Source organism: Falco peregrinus, chromosome 3 (assembly GCF_023634155.1).
Source record: "Falco peregrinus isolate bFalPer1 chromosome 3, bFalPer1.pri, whole genome shotgun sequence".
Classification (NCBI taxonomy): domain Eukaryota; kingdom Metazoa; phylum Chordata; class Aves; order Falconiformes; family Falconidae; genus Falco; species Falco peregrinus.
Genome location: NC_073723.1, coordinates 72693263 through 72719309, shown reverse-complemented (window position 1 = coordinate 72719309; position 26047 = coordinate 72693263). Strand labels below are relative to the sequence as shown.

General features: G+C 41.2%; 1 protein-coding gene and 1 long non-coding RNA gene across 7 annotated transcripts; one reads left to right on the top strand and one right to left on the bottom strand.

Moving 5' to 3' along the window:
- Positions 1-117: 117 nt before the first annotated feature.
- On the bottom strand, positions 118-24154 carry SLC39A6 (solute carrier family 39 member 6). 6 transcript variants are annotated; one of them, XM_055801059.1, is made up of 10 exons: positions 24030-24154; positions 21573-22321; positions 20132-20312; positions 19685-19854; positions 18180-18392; positions 16464-16533; positions 14767-15144; positions 7514-7594; positions 5328-5518; positions 118-4558 (listed from the first exon to the last, which is right to left on the bottom strand). In XM_055801059.1, exons 2-10 carry the CDS (start codon positions 22290-22292, stop codon positions 4406-4408), a joined length of 2157 nt encoding a protein of 718 aa, XP_055657034.1. In that variant the 5' UTR covers positions 22293-22321; positions 24030-24154; the 3' UTR covers positions 118-4405. The 6 variants fall into 6 exon arrangements, 4 of the variants coding, with proteins under 4 accessions (XP_055657034.1, XP_005242619.3, XP_027649902.2 ...); XM_005242562.3 differs by lacking the exon at positions 24030-24154 and adding an exon at positions 23354-23520; XR_003556703.2 differs by lacking the exons at positions 118-4558; positions 5328-5518; positions 7514-7594; positions 24030-24154 and adding exons at positions 7601-8725; positions 9381-9610; positions 23354-23544.
- Positions 24139-25106, top strand: LOC129784246 (uncharacterized). The gene is made up of 2 exons (XR_008746713.1): positions 24139-24275; positions 24711-25106. It is a non-coding gene; the product is annotated as an uncharacterized LOC129784246 (long non-coding RNA).
- The last annotated feature ends 941 nt before the right edge of the window (positions 25107-26047 follow it).

Sequence of the window (26047 nt, the reverse complement as noted above, 5' to 3'; positions counted from 1 at the left end):
ACTAACTGTAAGAAAATATAATTTTACCCATTTAATTATTTTTTTTTCTGAGAAGGTAAATGAAGGGCGCAGCTGTCCATAAGGGCAGCAGCGAGGAAAACGCTCCAAAACCGGCAACAGTGTTCAGTGGTTTATTTATGTTACAGCAACACAGCAATCATACACACACCAAAAACGTGTTTTAAGTAAAAGCACGTTTCATGAAAACATCTTTTTGTTTCTTGTTTGTGGCAAACACAATGACACCCTTTTTCCACTGAAATTTTATTTATGCTGGTCTCTTGAGTCCAGTGAATTCCATTTTAGCCTTGACTGTTTGATTTAAGCCTGCTGGAGCTGCATTCCCACAGCACATCTGGCACCACCCTCGGTGTCCCGGCCATGAAGGAACAGAGAAACCCCACCGGCACCCAATCCTCACTGGCCAGGCAGGGGAGAACCTCCACAGCTCCACTCCAACTCTCGCCACACATCATAAGGACGCACAACCCCTTTTCTGTACAAATTCAGGCCAAAACCATTAGAAGAACACATGACAAAAAATGTAACTTTGATTCCAGCATTGTTTGCCTGTTCTGTTCACCTGCATTTAGCACAGGCACTAAGGCGGCTGTAACATTAAGGTCTGTATCATAATAAAGGTACAGATGGATACACAAAACAGAGACACTTCCATTTATCAGCTGGCATGGCCAGGCACATTACAAACTGCTGCAGAAAAATATACACATAAAAAGCTGCTTAGAGGCTCTGCCCCATCGCTTTGGCAAAGTATTTTGAACGCGAGTATGTTGCAATAGAAACAGACTCTACTTTATAAGGCTAAGGAAAAAAAAAACCAACAAAAACCCAACAAAACAAAAACCCAACAAACTCTTGTCAACTTGCCGGTACAAACCTACAGCAGGTTTCAGACTACAGTCTTCTCAGCCACTAGTCTGGACAGCTGCCCACCACAGACATCTCTCCATCACAGACCGAAGAACACTGAATGGGTGGGATATGCCTGTGTCCAACGTATCGAGCCATTTCTGCCCACGTGCTCTAAAGGCAATTTATTTTGCATGTTGTTACATTAGCAATATGTTTTGCTATGTAGATATTTTAACGTCAGATGATTACATCAAAAGCCAGCCAAGAAGCCACTAGAAACACAAACTGAAATTTGTAGATTTATCTCTGTCATTTGGTTACTGATCTTAAAATCTCCTGGGCACCACGAGGCTACACGCCCGCTTCCTCTGTCACACCCAGGAAACAAACAATGCAAGCGCAGCTGAACTGCCAGCTATCGAGGTTGTAGGCTAACAAACCACCAGCAAAAAATTCAAAGTGAACTGAGCTCATCCAAGTCCAAAATCCCTCATGACCGAAGAGAGGGAGCAGGACAGAAGGCAGAAGACCCACAGGCTAAAGCACGCTGATGTATGGTGGTTTACCACACCACTGGGGTAAACAGTGCCCAAGCCCTACCAAACCCGCTAGGATGCAGTGAGGTTGCGTTTCAGCAGAGCAGAGCTGTGGTAAGAGGTCTGGAGGGAAGGAGGGAAGAAGTCTTACTTCTTTTGGCCTAGGAATGTATCGTGCTCCTGAGCAGCTGTACAGGAACACGAACTGAAGCACACCGGCTCTGATGCCACCAGCACCGTTATCCTAGCAAAGGCAAGACTCATTTAGACAGGTCAGGGCCAAATCAGAGCACTCTAAATGTTGACACGTTCAACTGCAATAAGGAGACATCAGGATGAGACAGCCAGAGGAAAAGCAGCCACGTTTTGAGAAACCTGGAATGAGGCAGGACTGCCAAGACGGGAGGTCAGTATAGGCATGAAAAATTCCATTTTGGCAGGTTTAGAGTGAGAGAGAGAGTCTGTGTGTGTGTCTAGAGTGTGTGTGTCTGTGTCTCAGCATGGCGGTTCTGCTAAAATAAAAAGCAGCGATGTGTATGTGCCAGAAATGAAATAGCTTTCAAGGAGCCAAAGATTATGGTATTCAAGCATTACAGGTAGCAAAGGAAAGATGAAGATCAGCAGGTGGGTTATTTATAGGCAGTTTAGCTACAACAAAGTAAAGAAATTAACATAGCACAGTGAGGGCAGAAGTATTGTAAGAGTTTAGATGAAAAAACAGAAGTTACTGTGTCTTCAGAGAGTTCAAATAAGCTAACAGTTTAAGAGCACAGAACATACGGAAGCAATAGGTAGTTATAAATCCTTTTTTCATCCTATTTGCACATACTACTAATTCAAGTTTGGGAACACTAGAATATGACTGCCATAAGGAAAAAAAATAAAATAGTAAAAAGAGTAAGGATGGGTGGGTGATTAAGGAGATGCTATAAAAACGTAGCAGACAGCCATTGTCCTGTGGCATCACCCTTGTGCTCCAAGTTGTAAAAGTCCAGAAGCTTAATCAAAATGCAATAGCATAGAATAACAGACACACAAAATTTAAAGTACTTGATGGAGGGAATGCACCTGTATTTTGTCACTGTTCTTGTTAAAGAGATGAAAGCGCAGCACCAGAGCAGCGTCCAGCAACAGAAAGTTAAATTCTGGGGGAGGAAAATGAGTGCTTCCAAAACACAAGTCTGTTCTCTTCAAACAACTGCTCACCAAGCCAAGAGATACACAGATTCATCCACGTGCAGATCTGGGGGAGCTGGCAAGACCCCACCACAGTTTAGTGCTTCCCTGAGGATGCATCAGCAGGGCTGAAGGAAGTATGCCTTTCTCTAGCCCCTGACTTCAAAGGCGGCAGGGAACAGGAGTTCACTGCTGCGGGCAGGAGATTAAATCTCAATCCTGTTAACTTCAGGAAAGACCTAAGGAGGAAGAAAAAGCTAATACTCCACTGGCTATAGAAACTCCAGCAATCCTCATTTCTTAACTAGTAAAAAAAAACCTCCAAAACCTCTCAATTAATTCTAAACATCAACTTCTGAAGGTGATAGAGTAGTTTTTGCTTTCCTTTTATGACAAGCCAACATATGCCACTGTTTTAACCTGTCAGACATGGCACTATCAAACACTTCCTCATTGTTCAAGCTTTTTGTTCAGCTGATGATTTGAAGCAGCAGTAAAGTTGAATTAGAAATATATTCTAATTATATTTCTAGGATTTTTAAAGCTAACTAGTTAAGATGGCATAATTCCATAATTTATTCATGATCTAAAAGTTGTCTAGTGTTTACCTTCCCTGCAAATTCAGAATTTATTTATTTTGGCATTATCTTTTTCATCCTTCTCCTTCCTTCAGTTACTTTCAGAGTGGTTAAATATTAGGACTGCAAGCTCCAACTACATACTTATGTGTACACTTACAGTTATCCTTAACATGCTGCTTCCCTACATATGCTGTCAAAGTGGGCTATTTTTGATTTCTCAGGTTTAGTTGTTGCAAGGAATGGAGCTGTTTTGCAAGCGCAGGTTTGTGTGTAGTCAGCTGTCCCACTCAGCATGTTTCTCAAAGTAAATCAACACTTAAGGAAGCTGTTGTAGTAAATGACTGTTTGTTTCAGCCTGTATCACTCCTCCCCTTGATATCAAACAGACTTCAATACACCTTTGCCATTTCAGGCAGCATAAGTGGGATACAGCACTACTTTTCAAGTCTTTGATAAAATTCATGTATATTAGAGCTAGAGCTATGCTTTTGCAGTCTAATCTCTGTACGTTTGTTGCTGATTTGAGAAATTGGTCAAGAGCAACTCACATCAGAAGGGACGAAACAAGTAAAACATTTGGTGCAAACACTTAAAATGGGACTTCACCAGAATTTGTTTGGAGTATAAACCAACTGGAATAAGACACAAAGAATCCACAATCTGTTAAGAGAAGAACCACCACAAAATGAGCGGATTCATCTGCCATTCCATGTAAAGTAGGTGGATACAAAGAGATGAGTTTCTACCAACAAAAACACGTGCTACCCATTATGTCTTTTTCTCGTTTTACACTGCTCAGTGTGCTTTGTATCCACTGATTTTGATTGTACTAAAATAAAAACCACTCTAATTTTATTTCTTTAAACAAGCAAAACCACTTAAGTAAAAAAACCTGTTACATATAATTACATACAGTAAATAGATTTACTAAAAAAAAAACCCACCCCCCTACCCCCCAGACAATATTCCTTTAATAGACTTGGCACTTTCACCGTGTTTTACTAAGTACAATTTTCCACAGTACCATATTGCAATGCTAAATCCTAAGTGGGAAAAAACCCCACAACCCAACACCTTACAGTGTTCATTTCTACCAGAGGGAGAAGGGAGGGACACAACAACAAAGCACATCAATAAGAATACCTAGTCTATATCAAACGTACCTCCCCATTAGGGAATTTAATAGGAAAAAACTACCTCTTATAACTTAACACCAAGCTCTCTTCCTGGCAACCAGGATTACAGGTTTATGCTGAACACAATCTTATGTTCAAATACAGAGATAAGCAGCATTATCCCAAAACCCAACAGAATCCCAGCATTCTGTAACAGGAAGTATCCCCAGCGGCTACATCCACGATCGCTGGCATCATTGTGGAGCATTTCAGGCACCTAAACAAACAAGAAAGTTAAATGCCTTCAAAATAAAGTTACTTCAAACCCAGTTCTTCAACCATGAGGCAGCAGAGTATTACTCTTCTAGTCTTTCTTGATGACTGCATTAATACTACTCCTTGAATTGGATGTCACTCAACATGAACAAAATTATCAGAGTCTACGTTCATACTTAGAGAAAATCTGTAATGTCCTAATTACTGTTTTCACAACAATTATGCTAACGTCTTAGGTTGGGCATTTACTCAGGATATTATTTACCAACTGATTTAATCACATCACACTAAAAATTTTATTCTTCAGATAGTTAAACTATCCTGAACACCCCCAAATACTTTGTATTTCTGTCCAAACATACTTTTGAGGTATGCTAAAGTTTTAACACAATCCTATCTTCATCCCCAAAAGCAATAACGATTTAATGCAAAAAGCCAAAGCGCATTTGTTGGTGCCATTAATGCACAACTTGCACTGTTACTTGCTACCTGCTATACTAGCCACTGTCAGAAGCAAATTTTTTCCTCTACTTCTGCTGTTAACTGCCTCTGTTTAACAACTAAGGGTGAAACAATCTCTGTTCCTACAGTAATTAAATAAAAGCAATCTTCCACCTGAACATGTAACTGAGCACTTACACTGCATACTCATGAGCACCTTCAAGCACAGAAGTTAATTGAGGGAGACAAATTTATTTTGAGATCAAAATACAATTAGCCTTCATTCTTAAACCATGTTATATAAAATTCAAGTCGGTCTAGCCACTTACCATGTCCACAAGAGCCACATACATGAACAAGCCAGCAGTAAGCGCAAATATCCACATTGAAACGTTGTCTGCATAATGACCGATAAGAATCCCAGTCGCCATTCCAAGATAGGCCAGCATAGCTGACAGTGCGTTATACAGCACGGCTTGCTTGACAGTCATACCAGCTTTTAGAAGTACAGCAAAATCTCCTACAACAGGCAAAAAACAAAGCAAAATTTTCATTCTCAGGTAACTACTGCAGTAGTCACCAGTTCTCCTCTTACAAGATTGCTAAACTGTTTTTATGCTGTCATCTGCCTTCACTTTTTCCTTCATAAAATCAGAAATCATTGGGGGACACAATGTTAAAAAGCACACAGCAGCAAACATTCTAAGTTTATAACCTTAAAGTCTTAGGATTTTTGGAAGAAACAGCTTTTAGTGTAGTTTGCATTTAAACCAACACTAAAATACTGCAGTGCCTTATGTGCACAAGTGTTCTAAAGAAGTATAAAATAAAATATTCCCACTCAATTGCGTAAAGCAATGGTGATTATTCCATTTATTAACCTGTAACTGCTTTTTGTACTTCAAGTCTAGCTGTTTCATAAATTCAGAAATAATTTCTTTATTAATTTCTGTAAGTCAAACTTCAACTTTTTTTTACTTGAAGGAATTACAGACTACCAGCCAGAAACAGGTTTTCCATAATTCAGAACAGATTTTTTTTTTTGTTTAGATAAATTAGATCTAATCCAGAGTAAAATAATATAAGCTTATTATTTGGAAATAAAACAGATTCTATATAAAAACATATAGAGTTTTTAAACTTTTTAAAGTTATCTCCAGTTAAAGTAAACAAAAGCAATCTCAAAGCCAAGTTGAATAATTTGTTACAACAGCTTTTCCCACAAGATAACTACAATTAAAATGGAACTAGTATGTTATAAACATTGTTTATAGTTAACAACAGATGATCCAATTTTATCCCCAGCTAACTTCAGATAGTCCCATTTATTTCAGTACTCCTATGCCACTTTATGTCCCGTTAAAGGCATTTCTATCAAGTTTTCCACACTGATTAAAGCAGCATGATACAAATTTTAAAAGATTTTTCTTGCTTCCAAAACCAACAGAACATTCAAACCTACAATTATCAGATGAGTAACATGAATGTATTTTGTATGTTTGTACTAACAACATTTAGTACATGTAATTAATACAAGTTCCACGATTCCCAAGGAATTTATATTAAGATGAACACGATTCAATTCCTCCCATGTCATAAAACCAGGTGCATTTCTCCAGAGTAATGCATTTCTGTGTAACATTATTGTACAGGCAAATACATCAAACTGTTTAAGAAACAGTTTGATGTATACACATACTAGTTTGCAAGCTCCATTATATCAAATGGAACGTTCCACTTTTTAGGGAATGAAACCTTAAAAAAGGTGCAAGCAAACTGTTCTTTCCTCATTCTATACACCAGGTATGACTGTGGCTGTGACAGCTAAGAAAGAAATACCAGTGGCACATACAAAATGATTTGACAATCGAAAAGATCAGCTTCATTCCAAGACAAACTAAGCAGCTGCATCCTGCAAAAGGGCCAAATACTAAACTTACATTGTAAGACATGCGCATTTCCATGAGAAATTATGGTCATTAATTTAAATCACTTGAGCTTGAAAAGCAAACTATTTCTAGGAAAGGTTTATAAGTAGTTCAGAATTTAATTTAGAGTAGTTCTTTGTAAGACTTAATGAAAAAGCAGCAAATGTTATTCAGAAAGGAGTTCAGCTAATTGTGAACTTCATTTTAACACCACAAACACAAGAATAAAATTAAACAGATGTGAGAAAAGCAAGTTCTGACATGCGTTCTCCTGCAATTCATAATTTATGTTGCTAAGAAGAATAAAAACTATAAGTGAACTGTACAGAACAAATTGTAAGTAACTTCAAGAGACAGAGTTTTAAACAACGCAGCTTAAATATTTAGATTTTTTAAAGGAACGTTAATTAAATTAAGAATTAAAACAGTCTTGAAATAAGTTAAAAGTATTCTTGATTGGACATTCCAACACAGATGAAGTTTTCTGATCAAATTTTACTGTGACATAGAATAAAATCAATTATAATTCTCCAAAGCGCAACTGTAAGTACCTATACCTTCAGCATATGGAACTACTCAGGTCTTACCTAGTTCATGAGGTAATTCATGGCAAAATACAGCCACAGAAGTGCTTAAACCACTAGATAACCCTTCAGTAAAGGCTGCTCCTATGAAGGGACAGGAAAAAAAAAACAAAAAATATTACAGCATATTCAGACATCAAGTGCAGAAGTATTGTTGCATATGTGTGTATCAGGTTAGGACATCTTAGTTCCACTCAAATTTTTCTTATGCTTGTGGAAGCATTTAAACTTTAACTGAGCAGCTGTTGTTTATGATTCCTAAGTTTCAAAATCCTCCTTCAGAATCCTCCAAATAATTAAAGCAAACCAAATTTTACTATCTTACTTCTGAACTAAGCCAAATACCTTCCAAGAACACAACCCTCTCAAAAAATGCAATAAATAGAAATACAGTCAGAAAAGACACTTTTTTTTTTTTAAAGATACAAAAGGAAGAGGCAGCTCAACTGCCTCAGTCAGGGTACCAGAAAAAGCAAATCCATTTAAACAGTAAGAGAGGCTTTATAGTCTCATGAAATCAGCAGTGAAAGATTGTGAATTCTAGGCAGCTTGCACATATGTGAGCTATCACACTTTACGTGGAGGAAAAAACTCACAAACCCCTCTTAAACTAGACCAACCGTCCTCATCTTTCTTGTTTTCTCCACTCCTGTTGCTTGCTATTTTTCTTACTTGACAGCAGCTCAGGAGGAAGCAGCACACAGCAGGGCTGAAGAGCTGAACCACAGCTCACACACAGGAGGTCCCTGGCTGCACAGAGAGCCTCACCCTGGGGGCACAGCAGAATCATGTCCAGCTTCTTCTTCAGGTGCTACCAGGAGTGTGCCAACAAACAAGGTGTTGCCAATAAGCAGTCAAAGAGGCACAAGGCCACGTCGCAGTAGCTGGCACACAAAGGACCCAGGAGTACTACTGACAGAGGAAGAGCTACAATGGCTGTGAGACCACAGGAGACAATCCCCACTTTCTGCTCGCATGGCCACCCCCAGTACTCCAGCAGCCTCTACCCAGATGTACCTCCTGAGGGTGGACGCTGCTATCCAGGTCTTCATCTGCAAGAAATGCCTGATGCTCCCTCCCTGCAGTGACAACAGCAGCAGCTTTACCTCTGGGATGCGTGCTGTGGCACACAGCAAGAGACACAAGACGTAGTGAGCGAGCACCTCTGGATGAGGGATAATGCACCGGGTATTGAGAGGGACTTCAGAAGAGGTTCTGCAGAGGCAAGAGCCAAGCCCCTCCAGGCTAAAGAAGGCAGCAGGACCAAAGCAGCACAGGAACATGAAACCCCCAGATGGGTAAAATTTGAAAAAAGTAAAGCCTGGCAACGGAAAGAACCCTCTGTCCCACTTGCAGCTGCTAATCCAAAGAACACTATGATGCATGACCATGGCAGAAGAGAGGATAAATGAGTTCTGCCTGGCCTAGAATATTTGCTCAGCACATCAGATTAGGGTCAGCAATACAAAAAGAAAGGAAAAGGTTTTAGTGATAGGAGATTCCCTCCCATGCAGGGCAGAGGGCAGACACAGATCTGTCAACCACAGCTACTGCCTAGGGAAGTCCACTGCTTGCTCAGAGCCTGCCTTGATGGTGCTGTGGAGTCACAAAAGCTGGCGTGGCCCGTCATGTATAGATACAGACTGCCTAGAAAAGACAGAATACAAGTAACTTCCCCCCCCATCTACATAAAGGAGTTCCCTTGACTGCACAGAGCTCCAGTGTAAAACTACACATGAATGCAGTTCCTTGTGCCTATTGAGTCTCGGTCAAGGTCACAGTAACACTAGGAATACAGTTACAAACCACCTAACCAAGAAGAGGTGGTGGGTAAGGCTACCTATGAACAACACAAGACATCACCACTCACATGAGATTTTTCAGCTGTGAAGGTTAACAGCACTGGGCACACAATCCAGGATGTTGCTTAATTGTGTTGGCGACAGTTTTCCGATACTAATGATAGAAGAGCCAGCCAGGATCAGAGTTCTACTTGACCCGCTGCTCACAAACGAGGAAGAGCTATGGCAAATACAGCAAAAAATGGCATCTTGAGCTTCAGTGAGCATGAGGTAACTGAGTTCAGGATACAGAAGGAAGCTGGAAAAGGAAGAGGCAAAGTTAGAACTCCATGGATTTTAATGAAGCAGAGTGACTTATTTCAGGAACTGCAGAGTAGAATCCCCTGAGAATCAGTCAAAGGGCAAAGTCCCCAGAAGAGATGAGTGATTTGTAAAGCACGCTCAACAGAGTGCAGAAATGAACTACCCTCTTTGTGCAGGAACACTAGGACTTCCAACAGAAGATGTGCCCATTAAGCAAAGTACATCTTAATGAATTAAGACTCAGAAAGGAGGCACATGAGAAATAGAAACAAAGACTGGCAACAAGGAAGACAAAAGCAGTGGAACAAAAAGGAGGAAGACCAAAGCCCCACTGGAGCTAAGACTGACAAGACACCAAGGATAACAAGAAAGAGTTCTACAAGAATGCTAGATGAGAAAAAGTGCAGGAAAAATTTGGGTCTGTTGATGCGTGGGGGAAGGGAACCAAGCAGCAGACATAAAAAGAGGCTGAAGCACCAGCACTGCCTTCATCTCAGTCTTCACAAACAGATCCCAGCATCATTCTAGAAAGAAAGGGACAGTGAACAGCAGAAAAGCAACAGATTAGAGATACTTCGAAAAAACTGGAAGTGCTCAGATGCATCAAGATGGAACTCACCCACAGCTGCTGACAGAGTTGACTGAAGCGACTGCAAGGCTGCAGCCTCTATCATCTATGGATAACCATGGCTACAGAAGGCCCCAGTGGAACTCTGGGAAAAGTATAACATGATTCCCATCTTTAAGAAAGGCAAAGAACAGTCAACCTCACCTCAGTTCCTGGAAAGATCATGTTGAATATTCTCTTCAAATGCTTGACCCAGCTTGAGGAAGTAACTGACTACAGACATGGCGACAGTAGTGAATATAACAGAACTTGACCTTAGTAGGATTTCTGACACTTATCTCCTACAGCAGCCTCATCTGGGAGCAGAGGAAATACAGGATGGACAGTTAGATGACTGCACACTGGCTGGACTGCTGGGCTAACAGGGCCTGATGGCTGGCTCAGGACAAATACCGCAACCTCATTTTCTTCAATATTTTCACTGGTGATCTGGATGAAACAGACTGCACCATCTGCAAATCTGCAGATGATGCCAAGCTGAGGAGCAGAGGGAAAAAGTAAGGGCTGAGCTGACACATCAAGCACTAGAACCTTGGTAAACTGGAAGATTAGGCCAATGGAAATCTTACGAAGTTCAAAAGAGGAAAAGTGAGAAGTTCATACATTAGTACAAGGTAGGAAGTGACTGGGTGAAATAGCAGCCTTCCCGAAAAGGATGTTAAGATTATGATGGACAACAAGTTCAATACGAGCCAACAGTGCGCTCTCATTGCAAATACAGGGAACCACAAACTTCACAGTCTTACGGACGCGAGGCCAGCAGACTAAGTTCTTATCCTCCTCTGCTAAGCGCTAGCGAGGCTGTTCCTGGGATTCTCTGAACACTTTGGAGCGTCCCAGTTCAAGGTGGATATGAAGACCATCCAACAGAGGCTGACAAGCTTATCTGAAGTTTACAGCATAAGGCCTAAAGGCTTGAGGAAGCTAGGCGTAATTAACCTTCCTCTCCACCAGACTAAGCAGTGGTCTAACAGCAGCTTCTAAGTATATTTAGTACAGTCACAAACAGGAAGGAGCCTAACTATTCAAAGTAGTAACAGACAACAGGGGGAGAGGATGCAAATTATTGGTTGGAAGCTTTTGGATGGACATAAATAAAGCTTTCCTTATTAAAAGACAGTAGTGCAACACTAGAAGAGGTCAGTCACAGATGTGGTGGAATCTCCCCACCTGTGGAGGTTTTCAAGGCTTGGCTGTGCAAACCCCTCACAGACCCAATCTAATGATCACAAAAGCTGTTCCAAGCAGACGATCTGACTAGATTACCTCTAGAGGTGACCCATCTCTATGACTATTTGTAAAGCCCAATTCCGAGGTGCAGAGTGTGCAAGACAAAAGCTATTCTGACTCGAGCCCTCAGCAGGAGCGTTTTCCACTGCACTCTAATAAAACAGTCATAGCAGTCTATGTAATTAATAGGTAAGCAACAGCAGTTACTGCTACATGACTAGCAAAAGAAGAGGTTATTAGTGAACACTATCAATCTTTTCTAGGTATCGGTCTGTTTCCCTCACCTCCAAACACTGCTTTATAGTTTTGGAGTCAGGTTTTGCAAGACAGTCACAGTTATCTCCTACTAAGACAGGAGAATTAGTCAGCATTCAATTGGGCTTCAGTTTCTGAGAAGACTAGATAAGTAGAGAAAGGCAGAAGATAATTACCTTCTCCCATGCCTGCATCCTCAATAATCTACAAGTTCCTCTATATTATTGTCTCTACACAATGTTTTCCAAGTCTTATCACTTATTAGAGAAAAATTAAAAATACAAGAATCCAGCTTAATCACACACTGTAAATCTGATTTTGGGACCACAAAGGCATACCAAACAAAACCTGACTGCTTTGCAAAGTTCCTGGGTGGTTGATATGGCTGTATACTATACAGATACATAGCAACCAAAGTACAAGTTTAAATAACAGGAATATCTATTTTTACTTTTCACCGCTAAAAAGAGGTCTTGAAACATTAACAAACTGAAGACTACATTAATATATCTGGTATTATCGCCTCTCAAGAAGTTGATTTAGTAGCGTCATGGTATCTTAAAATACACTTTTAAGACATCACTTCTCTCAAAGTGCAACTGAAGAAAAAATATGCATGCAAGATTAGTGTAAAAATAGTGTTCTGCATTTTAGTCATTTAGTTGAAGCTACAAAGAAAAGTTCAAATCACAGAACATCCCTTTGTACAAATTAGTCAGATGCAACAGTTCCGTGCTTTAATAAAAAAATAAGCGCTTTCAAATCTTATTCCTACATAATTAGCACAACAGATTTGAGGAATAAAGTAACCGATGGAAGTTATGGAACACAAATCACATTAAATGAATGAAGTGTTGCTCTGGCTAAAGTTATCTTCACAGAGCATTCACATCTTCATTTAAATACAGGTAAAATACTATACAAGTAGTATTGGCATTTTCACAACATCATCAAATCAATGTTTTTCAGTAATACTTCTGAGCATATCCAGAACTGAAGGAGACCTACATTTCCATTAGCCTGAACAAGCTACACAGCAGGACTTCTAAAAGCTACTCTCACACTTGTTCAATAAGCCTTTATTAACCTTCCTCATACTTTTCCCTTCATAACTATTAAGTCATACCTCCTTCCCAAATCTCCCTAATGCTAAGAGGTAATTGATTCTGTGTGTCATTTGTATGCAAATCCTCCTCCTCCTACCTCATTTTCACTACTGATCTGCTCGGAAATTTACATTCCATGCTTCAATGTTCATCAAAAATGAGATTAAATCAGAAAGTCTCTTTTCACATTATACTTTGAATTGACTGAATCTGAACAACTGCAAATACTGCTGTGAGAAAAGTTATTATTGGATTCTCTCCTCAAACAAGAATGAACTTGTTTCTACAATAAAATTTATAGAAAGACTGATACCACTGAACTGACCCCCGTATGCTATACAAGCTGGAAATTAATCCAATACCTGTAAAGTCTTAAATACAAAGTCAAGATTACAAAAGCCTAGCATAAAAACTGAAGATTACCGATCTGACTTCACTGGCCATAACTTACTTTAACCTTTTAAATTTAAAATACCTGTAGTTTAGCTCTCCTTCCAGAAAAAACAAGGCAGTTCCCAAACCTGACCTCCCAGCCAGAAGTCCAGAACATAATACTTAATCTGTTATTTTTGTGATAAAGAAATATTTTCACTGAAGCACTGTCAAAAAAGGCTGAACAACTACAACGTGCAAGGGAACAATAGGGATATGAACAAAAAAAGGAACAAAAGGATAAACGTTCTGTTTACATGTAAGTAAGTGTTTATACCAGTTTAAATAAAAAAAGAAACCGAACACAAAAAATGGACTATTACATGCCATTCAAAAGCTTTTTCTTCAAGTTGAGTATGACTGGTGTTTAAGAAAATTATATTTTTAAAAATACTTTTTCAAGAAGAGAGACTGAGTCTGTTTTGAGACCGCGTACAGCACATTGAGCATCTTAAGAATCTACTTATGCTACACTCCTCTAATTAATACAGACACTCCTAATCCTAAAGTCTGCATAAAGGCAACATATAGTGACTTTATTGGTATCTTCTCCATGAATCATATTTCTGACAGGTAATATCTAACTAACGCCTGATTAATTAACACCCTACTCACACATTCCCAGGATATAAAAAGCAGCACAGACCTTCACTGGAAGGTTAGTACAAGCACTAGGAAGAACTGCAATGCTACTCTTCAGTAGATGGTAAGATCTAAGAATTTAGAATGTGACAAGACTGATATGCAAAAGTGAAAAAGCACCTTATGAGAACACAATGCCTTGAAATAAATTCATTTTACAGTACAAATGAATGCTGCCTACATCCCACAGCACAAAAATCACACATAATATTGCGTAATCCATTTGGGTAACCCTCAGGCTAAAGCAGACCAAACCCAGGGTCCCATCTCCCTACTGACCAGTGCTCTGGGAAAACTTACACATGATGTGTAACCAGGGCCCAGTTTAGGCAAAGCCAGATATGCCAAGTACAGAACCTGATCTTGCTGCTTAACAAGTGAAGATGGAAGTGAGAAACAAAGAAGCCAATGATATTAGTGGCCTGACTGAGGTGGAAAAAACACAGTCAATTTATATGTGACCAAAAAGACAAGCCTAAAAAAAAAATATTTTTTTTTAAATTGCTGAGCACTTGCAGGCACTGAAATACAAAGTCAGCTCTAAGTCCCAAATATTGTTTTACAAGCCTAGCTTTAGTTTTGAAAAATTTTAGCTTTAACTTTGCTAAAAGTAGGAAATAAGCAAAGTTTCTAGATTCCCTAAAGAAATAGCTGTAAGCACATAATTTCCATTTCATTTGTCACTGTCACATTAAAACTGAAGATCTGTCCTACTCATTCAAAGCTGCTATCAGATAAAAGCTTAGGCTTCAAAGACCCACCACTGACTAACTATGTTCCTAACAGAGAGCTAAGTGACAGCAAGAAGTTTGCTGTCCTCACATACAACCAAGTTGCATTGTCCATGCTAACACTTACCAATTGCTAGGCCATCACTAAAATTGTGTAGTCCGTCTCCCATAATCACCATCCACGCCAGAGTTGCTATCCCCGCATCCTTCAGTTCTTCACGTGAGTAGCGCTGACTGTGACTGTGGGGATGATGGTTCTGATGATGATGGTGATGCAGAATATGATGGTAGTCATGGTGATGATGACTAAGATGATCTGTCTGTCCTAGAGTATCGTGTAAGTGAGAATGACACTTGTTTCTACAGCCCCTGGACACATATTCATTGTCAACCTCCTCTGGATGAGAATGAGCTATCATCACTTCTTCTTCTTCTTGTACGGCTGGCTGCTGAGAAATGAAGGCTGATGGATCTTGGGAGTCTGTCCCTAGATAGCCCTCAGGCCCTGTTACAAAAATCCAGAGCATAATACGTTTTTAAAATCACCTCAGAAGCAAAGATACAACAAACAAGTTGAGTAAGTGATGCAGGAAAGAAAAACCTAGTAAGTCTAGAAGTTGAGACTGATACCCCAGCTTCTTGTACCAGAGTTTTTTCCAAGGGTTTCCACAACTTATTTTCCTTTAATTACATTTCTGAGATAATTCCCAATAGTTCAAAATAAAAAAACCCTTTAGCTTCTGTCCCCTGTTACTGAAGCAGACCCTACATTAAGGCCACAAATGCCTCCTAAAAAGGTGAATAAGCTTTTTATCTAAGAGTCAGTGCAATTTATACACAACAGCATAAGGTTCTACGTCCCAGTTTCACAGCATGAAGGCTGTTAGTTCAGTTGCTTCAGAAAGACAAAGTGCCTACAAAACTTACACCATTTATTCACCTTAGGGCCAAAGAATAAGACTGCAGAAGAGGATACTAGATATATATCCTCTTATAGATTATTTTAAAAATTCCTGTATTTCATATGAATACAGGAGCTTAAGTCTGAACACCTGAAAAATAAAAACACTCAAAAATAGTCATCAATACAGGCCACCAAACGTCCTCATATAAACATCAGTGGCACACTAAGGTTATCTTATTTTAACTAATTTTTAAAACTTGTTAAATTCTTCCCCTGCAATTAAATGAAATACTTTTTTTCCTGCACTATTGACAACTCTTTCATTAGCTGTAAAATTATTCTGAAAAACTGAACACCTCTTCTAGCTACAAGAGCTAACAAGTATCTAGTGAGGTTTGTTTTGGCTTACAACATGATCTTGAGGACACATGATCACTTGCAGTCCAAATACTTCAAGTAACCTCTAGGATTTTAGATTACCAGCTTCATAAATAAAGTGAAACTTACAAAATCCAGACTTAAAAGATATACAGAAATCTGAATAATGGATCACGCACAGAGCATCTAACAGTCTAGAGAAGCGTAGAAGCCAGTAGGTACAGCTGTGTTTGCAACAAGCATAGCCAGAAGATCTTCACCGAATGACTTCAACTTCCGCTGTTAAATCCAGAATTAGAACACTTCAGGTTTCAAAACTGTGAATTCACTACTTCCAACCTATCAATACTTGTTAAAGAAAAGCAGCAAATAGAGCTAGTCCTCTACATATCAATGCACAGACAGGTTTTGTTTTATAAAGAATTCAAGTAGGTAGTGATGCAACCTACAGTAAGAAGTAGATCTATGAGCCGCCATTAATCAGGTGTTTTTTAAACAGTGCTGTCACAAAATAACAACTGTGCAGTATCACCGAGACTTACGATCATCTGTATCTAACTTTTCTTCATTCGCTGAGAACTTCTTACTTTCTCCATCCTCTTCATTCTTTTTCTTATTCCAAAAGAAAACAGAAAATACTGTAGTTATGAATATTTTACTTATTTTTCAGGATATACAGGAGGAACATTATATTCACAACATTTATGCAGCCTGCACAGTAAGAGGACAACATGGAAGCCATGTAGAGTGCAGAAGAGGAACATTAGCAACTCAGCTAAATACAGTAAGATGATGAAGGTTCCTCAGGCTCCACAGGATGGAGGGAAAAAAACCACCACAAAAAAACCCAAACCCACACACATAAATACTCCACATTTTACATGCATAAATACTCCACATTTTTGCATGAGGATAAGCAGAGGGGTTCATCTGGGAAGCAAAATGTATCTAATACCAAGTAAAAGTTATTCCACCAATTCTTTTCCATTTTAACGTCACTAAGTTTTTTTCCTAGTGTACTGAAGGAAAACCAAGTAAAATGTTCTAATTGCTCACTAATGTCTGTATCACAACAATTTACGATCAGTGACTCAGTATCTAGAAGGGCATTAATTAGTCTAACAGGAAATCTATTCCCAGTGGCTGAGAGGACAAAGAAAATACTTGCTTTGCTTGGAACATTTCATACCATCCCTTGGCAAATAAATTTAACTAGGGACGGGGAAAGTGGTTCTATCACTCGCAGTTAGTTTAGCTTCAGTATAACCCACATCACCACAACTTCCCATGACCAAAGTCAAAGAGTTTACATAGCATCTGCTCTAAGACTGCTATCTTAATGACCAATTTAACAATAAAACTAGATGTTATCAGCCATTGTGGTAGCCTAGAAACTAGCTATTTTTAAGCTGAGATTAGCAGTTTACTAACTTTCTTCAAGCAAAGCTTAAGATGCCGCCAGCTTTGATTGTATCTTTTTTACTGAGTCAACTTTCACAACATTGTTTATTACTGGCTAGGCTAGTCTTTAAAGATCTCTGTTAGCAATAATTGGCAAGTTACAAACATTTACGACATGCCAAAATTCATTTATTATCTACCTTCTACACAAAAACCAGCACAGTAATCTGAAAGCTGGATTGCTATTTTTCAGGGGAGAGATGGGAAAGAAACAAGGGGTTTGGCAAGCTATTTCCAAATGGAACACTATCTAATGAAGTCACTTTATACAGTGTAGTTGGATGCTTACTTATGTAAGCACTTACTACCACCCTTACCCATTTTCTGCAAGTGCCTCCATCAACAGGAGTACACAAACTGTATAAGGCCATCTTCTTTCATCCAGTATAAGAATTAAAATAATAATAATAATAATAAAACCAGTTCAGACAGTCAGTTATATAATGGCCTTGAGATGTCAGAAGGAAGTCAATAATGAACAGTAACTTCTTAAATCACTCTGTTAAAACAAAGGGCACAATTAGATGTCTGCTTGTCAAACAGTTCACTGTGGTGTCAAACCTGTACTGTGTATCTGGTTAAGGAAATAGCTCAGAGCTTTTCTGTAACGGGACCACACAAAAAGTTACCGCGTAGTTTAAAAGTATGTGTGTCACTAATACAATTGAAATTATAACACTGATCAAGTCAGCAATCACTATTAAATCCAGATACATGATACTCATAAAAGATTTTTATAAATGTGTTCAGAAGTGATCATGCAATATATTATAGCTTCAAAATAATAGTTTCTCTACCTTTTTCTTCTTGTCTTTAAACTGCTTTATTAAAGTGATCAAATGCTCCACAAGAAACATGAAATATAAGCCTCCAAGTGCTGTAAGTCCCTTCCATGTAGAATCCAGGTAAGCACTCTCCTCTGTACTTTGAAAAACAAGATGTTTGAATGTAGAGCTTTTATTTTGTTCAAGTAGAGGTTTTTCATGGTGGTGGTGATGGTTTCCATGAGACTAAGGGGAGAAGCAAATGAGGAAAAAAGTCATTGTATTATTCAAAAGAACTGGTAACATAAGAAACATAGCATTCTTCACATTCTTTTCCTCGAGTCTGGAGTACAGACTTGACAATTTTCATGGGGTAAATACTCTGGGTATAAACTCAGACAATTACAAAGAAATCTGTCAACGAGAAGAAACATTGCAAGGACTGAAAGCAGGCCGGCAGACCATTCACCCTCTCCCTGAAGCTACATGCATACTGTTCAATACAGTATGTACAACTGCCCTCACAAAAACTCTTTACACTGCCAAGCAAACTGCATTTTAAGTAGTAGTCACAGCCAGCACACCAATTATCTTCCCATCTAATCAGCTCATATACATCAAATATCTTTTTCTACAAGGAACTTAACAGTAAATTCCTTCTTTAAAGTAAGTCTTACATTCTTCACCTCCTCACTGGCTACTGATATGTTCAGAACCAAAAATCTTCTAGGACACCTCAGTCCCACATATTTAGATTTACATAACCTCACACAGCAAATGAAAAATTAACTGAAAGGAAAAAGAACGCCCCCATAAGTTACAGGCAGGGCTTGGAAACCACCACAGGATCTGCAGTCCTTTTCATCCATCTTATCTGAAAGCTGGACCAAGTTACCTTGGGTTGGGGTTGGGGGGGGGGGCGGGAGGTGCAGAGATGTCTGTTCAAGAGAGATGAAAATTTAACAATTGTATTCCAGTTTCATTGTCCATATTCCATAAAATCTATACGTAACTCCAAGGTTATTACCAAGCAATGTTTTCCCAGGACTTCATAAAAGCTTGATTCAGACCAAAAATTACAATGGATAAGCAATCAACATAAGTGGCCGATAACAGAAAATAGTGGACCATCTATTCCACATTTAAAGTGTACAGTGAGTGATTTCCACTATCTATAAAATTTCATTAATGTGGAAAAAGAAATAAAGAGGCAGCATTGCAATAAGTGACTACAAACATCTATGCAAAATTCTTGCACACAAGGAACAATGAGCGAGTGATTTGGCAGCATACATGACTAAGAACAGGAAAACAAGGGATAATGGTGTGATGCTCTTACACTGTAAGGACTGCAGAATTAATAATACAAACAGTTCCAAATGGGAAACCTTTCCATCAAATAATCAACCTTGTAAGGTTCAGAAATGACTCACCAAATGCTGATAATTGTAACCCCTATTAATTAATACCTAAGAAGTACAGATAGGTGTCAAATTCTCTGCTTTGAGATATTGAATGAAACAGTAATTAATACTTACATGTGGAAGGAGATGTAAGAAAGCATCTCCACTCAAAGTCCCCACAGCCAGTGCCACAAGAAAACTTAGAAGAAATTTGAAAAATACGCGATTCATCAGTGGTACCAATATAACACCCAATAAGGAAAGAAAACTGATGACAGAGATGGATATAAAGCCACCAATCCAAGCTGGCAAAAAAAGAAAAAAAAAAGTAACAAGAATAAATAACAGCTGTATGATATTTCATTTGCTTAACATTCCTGTTATCAAACACTCCTGACCATTTGATTAATCAGATGTTAACAAATAGTATGCCACAAAGATTTCTCTCTAGACACAGTCAAGTGCCAAAAGAAAAATACAAACTTCTTTCAACTTTAACATATGTTCTCAAACTTATAACCAATATAAATGGGTTTCCAGTAAACTTTTACTCCATGTAAAAAAAAAAAACCCACAACTTACCTATTTGCAGAGAGTAACTTTTTGGAGGCGTTTCAGCTTTTTCACTAGTTGCATGGACTATGCAGTGTTTGCCATCGATCTGGTTAATGAGAGCTGGACAGAGGTAACTAAATTCTCTAGCAGTTAACAATACTTGAGTACCTATTCCATGGGACTGCATCAGTTTCGACGCACTGGAGCACTGTGAAAAGACACATGTTAAAGATGAACCAGAACCAAAACACCATGATGTATCCCAAGAGGACCAGAAAACCCATTTTTACAAAAATGCAGTGGCATCCCATGAAAACAGCTGTATCAATGGTAATTAAAAACTGGTAACAAACCAATTTAGCAAGAATTGTACCTGCACCCCACTTCTGGCCCAGAAAGCTAGTCCAGGAGTCCTGGTAGATGATGCGTAATTATCACTCATTCTCAGCACAAGGGGGTCAGATGCTCTGCTGTGCAAACAGGAGCAGCCTGACACCTTTCCCTCAGTTTCAGAGGCCGTATAACAAGGTTAAAGAGCTGTTTATACAAGTGATTACTACGGAAAGTCTTGTACAGAACATGTTCTTAACACACTTCCTCCAGTACAGTCTTCCCTACTGTACCACCTACAGTCTCGCTGACTTAAGTACCAGTAGTACTTCTGCTCCAACTGTTCAGAACACAGTAACAACTTGTGAGTTCAGCACCTACAATCACATGCTACACAACACCCACTCTGAATTACCTGGCATGGCTGGATACAGTAAGACCTGAGAGACACTTGCTTTTTAAAGCCTTCAATGGAGAAGAATCTGATTATGCAAGAAAACTGTCTACAAAACAACTACAGACTTTATCAGCACTAATTTTTTACTATTTTAAAGTAATACAGAACGCATATTGCAGCAATCTTTTTTACAGTTGGACTCTACGTACAATCTTAAAGAAGATGGGGAGGGAGGGGTTGAAGGGGGAAGGTGCCAGTTACTTCCCCACAGTTCTACACTATCTGCCATAGGACTATCAACACCTGTGAGGCAGCTTCGATAAGAATGACAATATTTTAACCAGATTTTATTTTTACTTTCACATTATTAGCAAAGCAAGACAGATTCTGGCTTTAAGACAGAACAGCAAGTTTTAAATTTGAAGTGTTTTTTCATTTTTAGTAGTATTTTAAAATAATATATAAAACAAACTGTATGTTTATACTTAATATAGGTACTTATTTTTTTTTTTAGGAAATAAATATTAAAAATAACTAGACTGTATATTCTCCTCTGAGTTTGTGAATCAAACACAACTTCCTCCAAAATGTTAAGTCTCAAGGGAAGTTGTTTGTGTGTTTATCTATGAGTACTGTTACCCCACAAAGCTTGTACCCAGTTAAGTGAAAAGCACACGACAAATAAGACAGAACATTCCCGCTGGATCTGGATGCCCAAGAATACAACAGAATCAGTCTCACCTCTTGGGTATTTTGGGTTTTCAGTTTAGAGTACAGGTAACTTCCTCTTTCTGATTCCTTCAGAGAAGTATGAGACTGATTTGCTTTGCTGCTAGCAAGCCAGCTGGCATTGCTGCCACCTGTAACGTTAACAACATTCGCGCTGGTCAAACCTAAACGAGCAACCAGCTTGACTTCTCCAGGTTGCACATTCTGCAATTCAGAGCGGCCATCTGTGGGAGCACTGATGACAGATGCAGTTATTTCATTAACGGTGTTCTTGATGCGTACAAAGTTCTGCTGATGTTCTACGTTCTCTACTTTATAAGATTCCTTTGAGTGACTGTTCCTGTGATCTTTGTTAGCATCAGATTCGTGGTTTGGACAAACAGTCTTTTCAGAGTTTTTACTCAATGAAAAATGATTATGATGAAGGTGATGGTCATGGTCATGATCATGGTCTATTTTAATCCTTTTCATTTTATCTATACCTATGTTCTGGAGCAGTTTTCTAAACCCTTCAATCGACAGGGAGTTGTTTTCTCCATAACGATGAAAAAGTTCTTGAAGGTGAAACTTCTGTATTAATCCTGCCAAATCAGTATTAATGCCAGCTGCCTTTTCTTGGAAAGTTCTCTCTGATGCATGCACAACAGTAGCCGTCTCCACTCCAGGATGATAGCTTTCACACAGTAGTATGGAAAACAACACAAAGAAAGTGACCGATACTGTACTCCCCATTGTAGGGGTTTTTTTAGCAGTGAGAAACTCTAGAAAAAGAAGAAAATTTTAACAGTTTGCATGACACTGATCACATCTTCCACTGTAATAGATGTTCACAATTTGCTTAAACGAAAGAAACCCACAACAAACCAAAACAAACCCTGCTCAAATTATCAATGCAGTAAGAGAAAATCCATTTAAATTTCTTACACATTTAGCGTTTTTCCCAGATGCAAAGCTGTGTACCACAGTGAGGTCACTGGCCATAAACAGTCCCCAGGTGTAAGATTACTGTTGTTTAGCTTGGCCTAAGTCAGTTTTCTAACACAAGCTAAACAATGACAGCATCCTCAAGGGTGCACCAACTGAGATCTAGGTTATGTCGTCCCGTAGGTGGGTTTGCTACTTGGTGCACAGCGCCAATTCACACACCAAGCTGAGGCATTTCTATTCCTTCACTCCAGCTTTCACAAAGAAGGGAGCTAGGTGGCCACCCACAAATGCCTAGCTCTGATTGTCAAAACTTTACACTGTCACACAGTTCGGCAAGCAAAGGTATCGGCCTTCATGGTTACAAGTTATGTAATTCCTTGATTACTTAATACTCAGTCTCTTGCTTGTCAAGTAATTCTCTCACTTCTCATGTTAATTAGTTTGCTTGCTCAGTCTCAACTTCTTTTTGGGTCTGGGGGGGTTTCTTCAGCTGGTGGTTGCAAACTCCCCTGCTGGAACTACCTTTTCCCCTGCTTTCTTCACAGTGAGCTTCCAGCCTGCTCATCTAGCTTGTGGGGGTGCTTCCTTTTGAATTTACTCTTTTAAACAAATATTTACTGGTGCTTAACGAAATGCATAGCAGGACATACAAAATATTTGTATCTTGAATTAACCACTAACAACTCATTTATTTCAACTGCCTTAAAGTCAAACATCTAATAATACATTTGATTTCATTAATCATTCCCTTAGTCATTTGATGTCATTTAGGTTTTTGCTTTGCTTAAAAGAAGGCTTGTAATTTTTTTCTAGGCAAGGAATAAGTATTACGTGCTCCTGCTTAAAAAACAGGGCTCCCTCCACACCTTTCGTTACCGTATTTCCCAGACCTCTTGGCAAGCCAGCAGGGTGAACTTTCAGCACTAGTACTCCACAAAAAATATTTTTCGCGCTGTCACGTTCCACCTGTGCTACTGCTATCATAGTGCTCCCTCCCCCAGGCAGGCAGGCGGCTGCTGCGGGCCTGATGTTCACAAGCGTGCACGCGCGGGCGTTTGTCCCCTGCACACCCCGCCGAGGCCGTGAGCTCGGTGGTGCCAAGCCGCGCGCAGCAGCGCACAGCCCCCAGCGAGGCCGTACTCGGCCCTGACAGCCGCCATCGCCGCCGGGACCCGCGGGCGGGCCGGCAGCGCCAGCGCTCACGGGCCCCCCTCGCACACCGCACTGGCGGGAGGCGGCGGCCCCCAAGCCCCGCGCCCGCCCCGCGGCTGCGGCCGGACCCGGCCCGCGGCCCCCGGCGGGCACAGGCGGGGCGGGGGCGGGGGGGAGCCCGCCGCTCCCCGGGCCGCGTGCGACCGCCACCCGCGGCTGCTAGCGCGCGCCAGGGGCGGGGACGGGCGCGGCCCCGCATCGATGCCGCGGCCGGGCCCGGCCCCGCCTCACCCGGCGGCGGTTGCTCCAGCGGCGCGGCCCGGCCCGCGGCTGCCGGCCCGCGCCCTCCCGCCCCGCGTCCCGCCCGCCGCCGCGGCAAGCAGAGGTTACCTGGCCCGCCGCCGGGACGGGCCCTGCCGCCGCCGCCGCCGGACCCCGCCACCGCCCACGCGCGCGCGCCAGCCGCTCCCCGCCCCCTTCCTTTCCTCTTCCGGGTGCGGCGGCCGCCACGCGGCTCCCCGGCGGCCAACGGGGGGGCGGGGCGGGTGCCGCGTGGCGGCGGCGGGGGCGCGCGGGCGGCTTCGACAGTGGCTGGAGCCGCCCCCGGCGCCGGTGAAGGCCTCGCCGCCCCGCGCGGTGCGGGTGCCCTGCGAGAGGGGCGGTGGGCAGGGCTGCGGGGCCCCGGGGGGCTGTAGGGGCGGCCCGGTCGCGGGAGAGGCCCGTGGGCCGGAGGGCCCGGGGGGGGCCGTGCTGGCTGCGGAAGGGCAGGGCGGGCGGGCGCGCGGTGGGGAGGAGGCGGCTGAATGCCGGGGGGTCTTTGTCTCCGAAAACATTGACATTTGATTTGGTGGCGTTTGGGAGATGGCGGTTTGGTGGGAGGTGTGAAGTGCTGTCAAGGGAGTAAGATCAGCTGTGGGTGGGAGTCGGAGGAATTGAAAGGCCCCGAAAACAAGATGTTGTGAGTGCCTTGGATACTGGGTTGGATACTGGGTTGAACAAAAGAGGCTCTGGATGGGTGTAAGAGAAGGGATGGGTGTAAAACAAGGGGGCACCCGGATAATCTCATTGCAGAGGACTCCATCTTGATCAGTCTTGAGAACGGATACACAGGACCATAAAGGTAAGGTTACAAGAGAATGGCAACAACAGCCCCGGAGGGTATGGTCTGCTGATCCCAGAACTGCGTCTGGAGGTAAGGCTCTGTCTGTGGGTGCAGTGAAGGAGACTGCAAGCCTTCATCTGAAGACTCTGACAACCACAACTCCACATGCGGACCATGCGTTTGCATATGTTAATGAGTTCAAGGAAATCTCATGTATATGTAAATGAGCTCTCGGAAATCTTGTGAATATGTATAACTTCATGGTATATAGCCTCTGAAAGCTTGCCAGATTGTTGGAGCATTTATGGTGGAGCTATCCCCAGCGTGCCCCAGCGCTGCAATAAAGGGTACCTTGCTTAATAACAGTCTGCTGTTAGTGAGTTTTATTATATCGGACTCCTCACCCAGCCGTACCTAGCTTCCCTCTTAGGTGAGGTTAGAAAGCAAGGGGGTTTGGATGCTACCGATCTTTGTGTCACAACGCTCCCTGAAAACACAGCTCGTTCTGGGTTTGCAGCCGTGGATTGGGTGCATGTGCTGGGTGCGGTAGCCTCCCTTAGAAAAGGGACTAAGTGTGAGGACTCCCAGTCTGGAAAAAAGCATGTGGGTAGGCAAGCAAGGACTGGAAGTGAACTGACTGGTTGTAAACGAGGTGTGAGTAAATGGCAAACAATGTTGGGTTTTGGTGTCATCCACGATGGTATTGTGGTGAGTAGTCCTTTTATCTTTGTTATAAATAAATGATCTGGCAGAAGAAAACTGCACTCTGCACAAGTGGAAAAAGACAATAAGAAAGGACTGAGATCAACTCAGAAGAAAAGCCTGAAACTTGCTAAAAACACGTTGCTTTCTTCTGAGCAGGCATACTGTATTTTTCAAATGTTGGTTTGCTGTATCAATTTTCTCAACTGGCCATGACTCTGTGATGGCTGTATGTCCCAGGCGTAGGCTTTCTTGCATTTTCTCTTTCTTCCTCCAACTCCAGAGTTTTACTTTCTGCCATCACATCATTTAATAGTGCTAGTCCAGTGGGTGCAGTTCTGCTTACCCATCCCAGCTGCCTTTGGAATCTGGCCTTTCTTGTGTGATTGATTGCCAAGGTTTTTCAGCTTGCTGGAGTGTGAAGGCAGCACTGAATCCTGCCCTGGGATCTGGCTTTACTGGTGGGTCCTGAATGTAATGCCAGTGACTTAACACCCAAACCGTTCTCAGCCATCTTTCTCCTGCTGTCTGCTGCTCTTGATAGCACCACCTCGCTCGCCAGTCAGGAGGTGACAGCTCTGTCTTTATGCTTAATACCTCCAAC

Bases quoted from the DNA above. Each gene is read 5' to 3' on its own strand.
- SLC39A6 (XM_005242562.3), bottom strand. From the start codon at position 23,471: ATGATAGCAGTAGCACAGGTGGAACGTGACAGCGCGAAAAATATTTTT. The intron at 22,322-23,353 runs GTGTGGAGGGAG...TTCTTTTTCTAG, and splicing joins GGGAAATACGGTAACGAAAG to AGTTTCTCACTGCTAAAAAA. The intron at 19,855-20,131 runs GTAAGTTGTGGG...TTTTTTTGCCAG, and splicing joins AAGTTACTCTCTGCAAATAG to CTTGGATTGGTGGCTTTATA.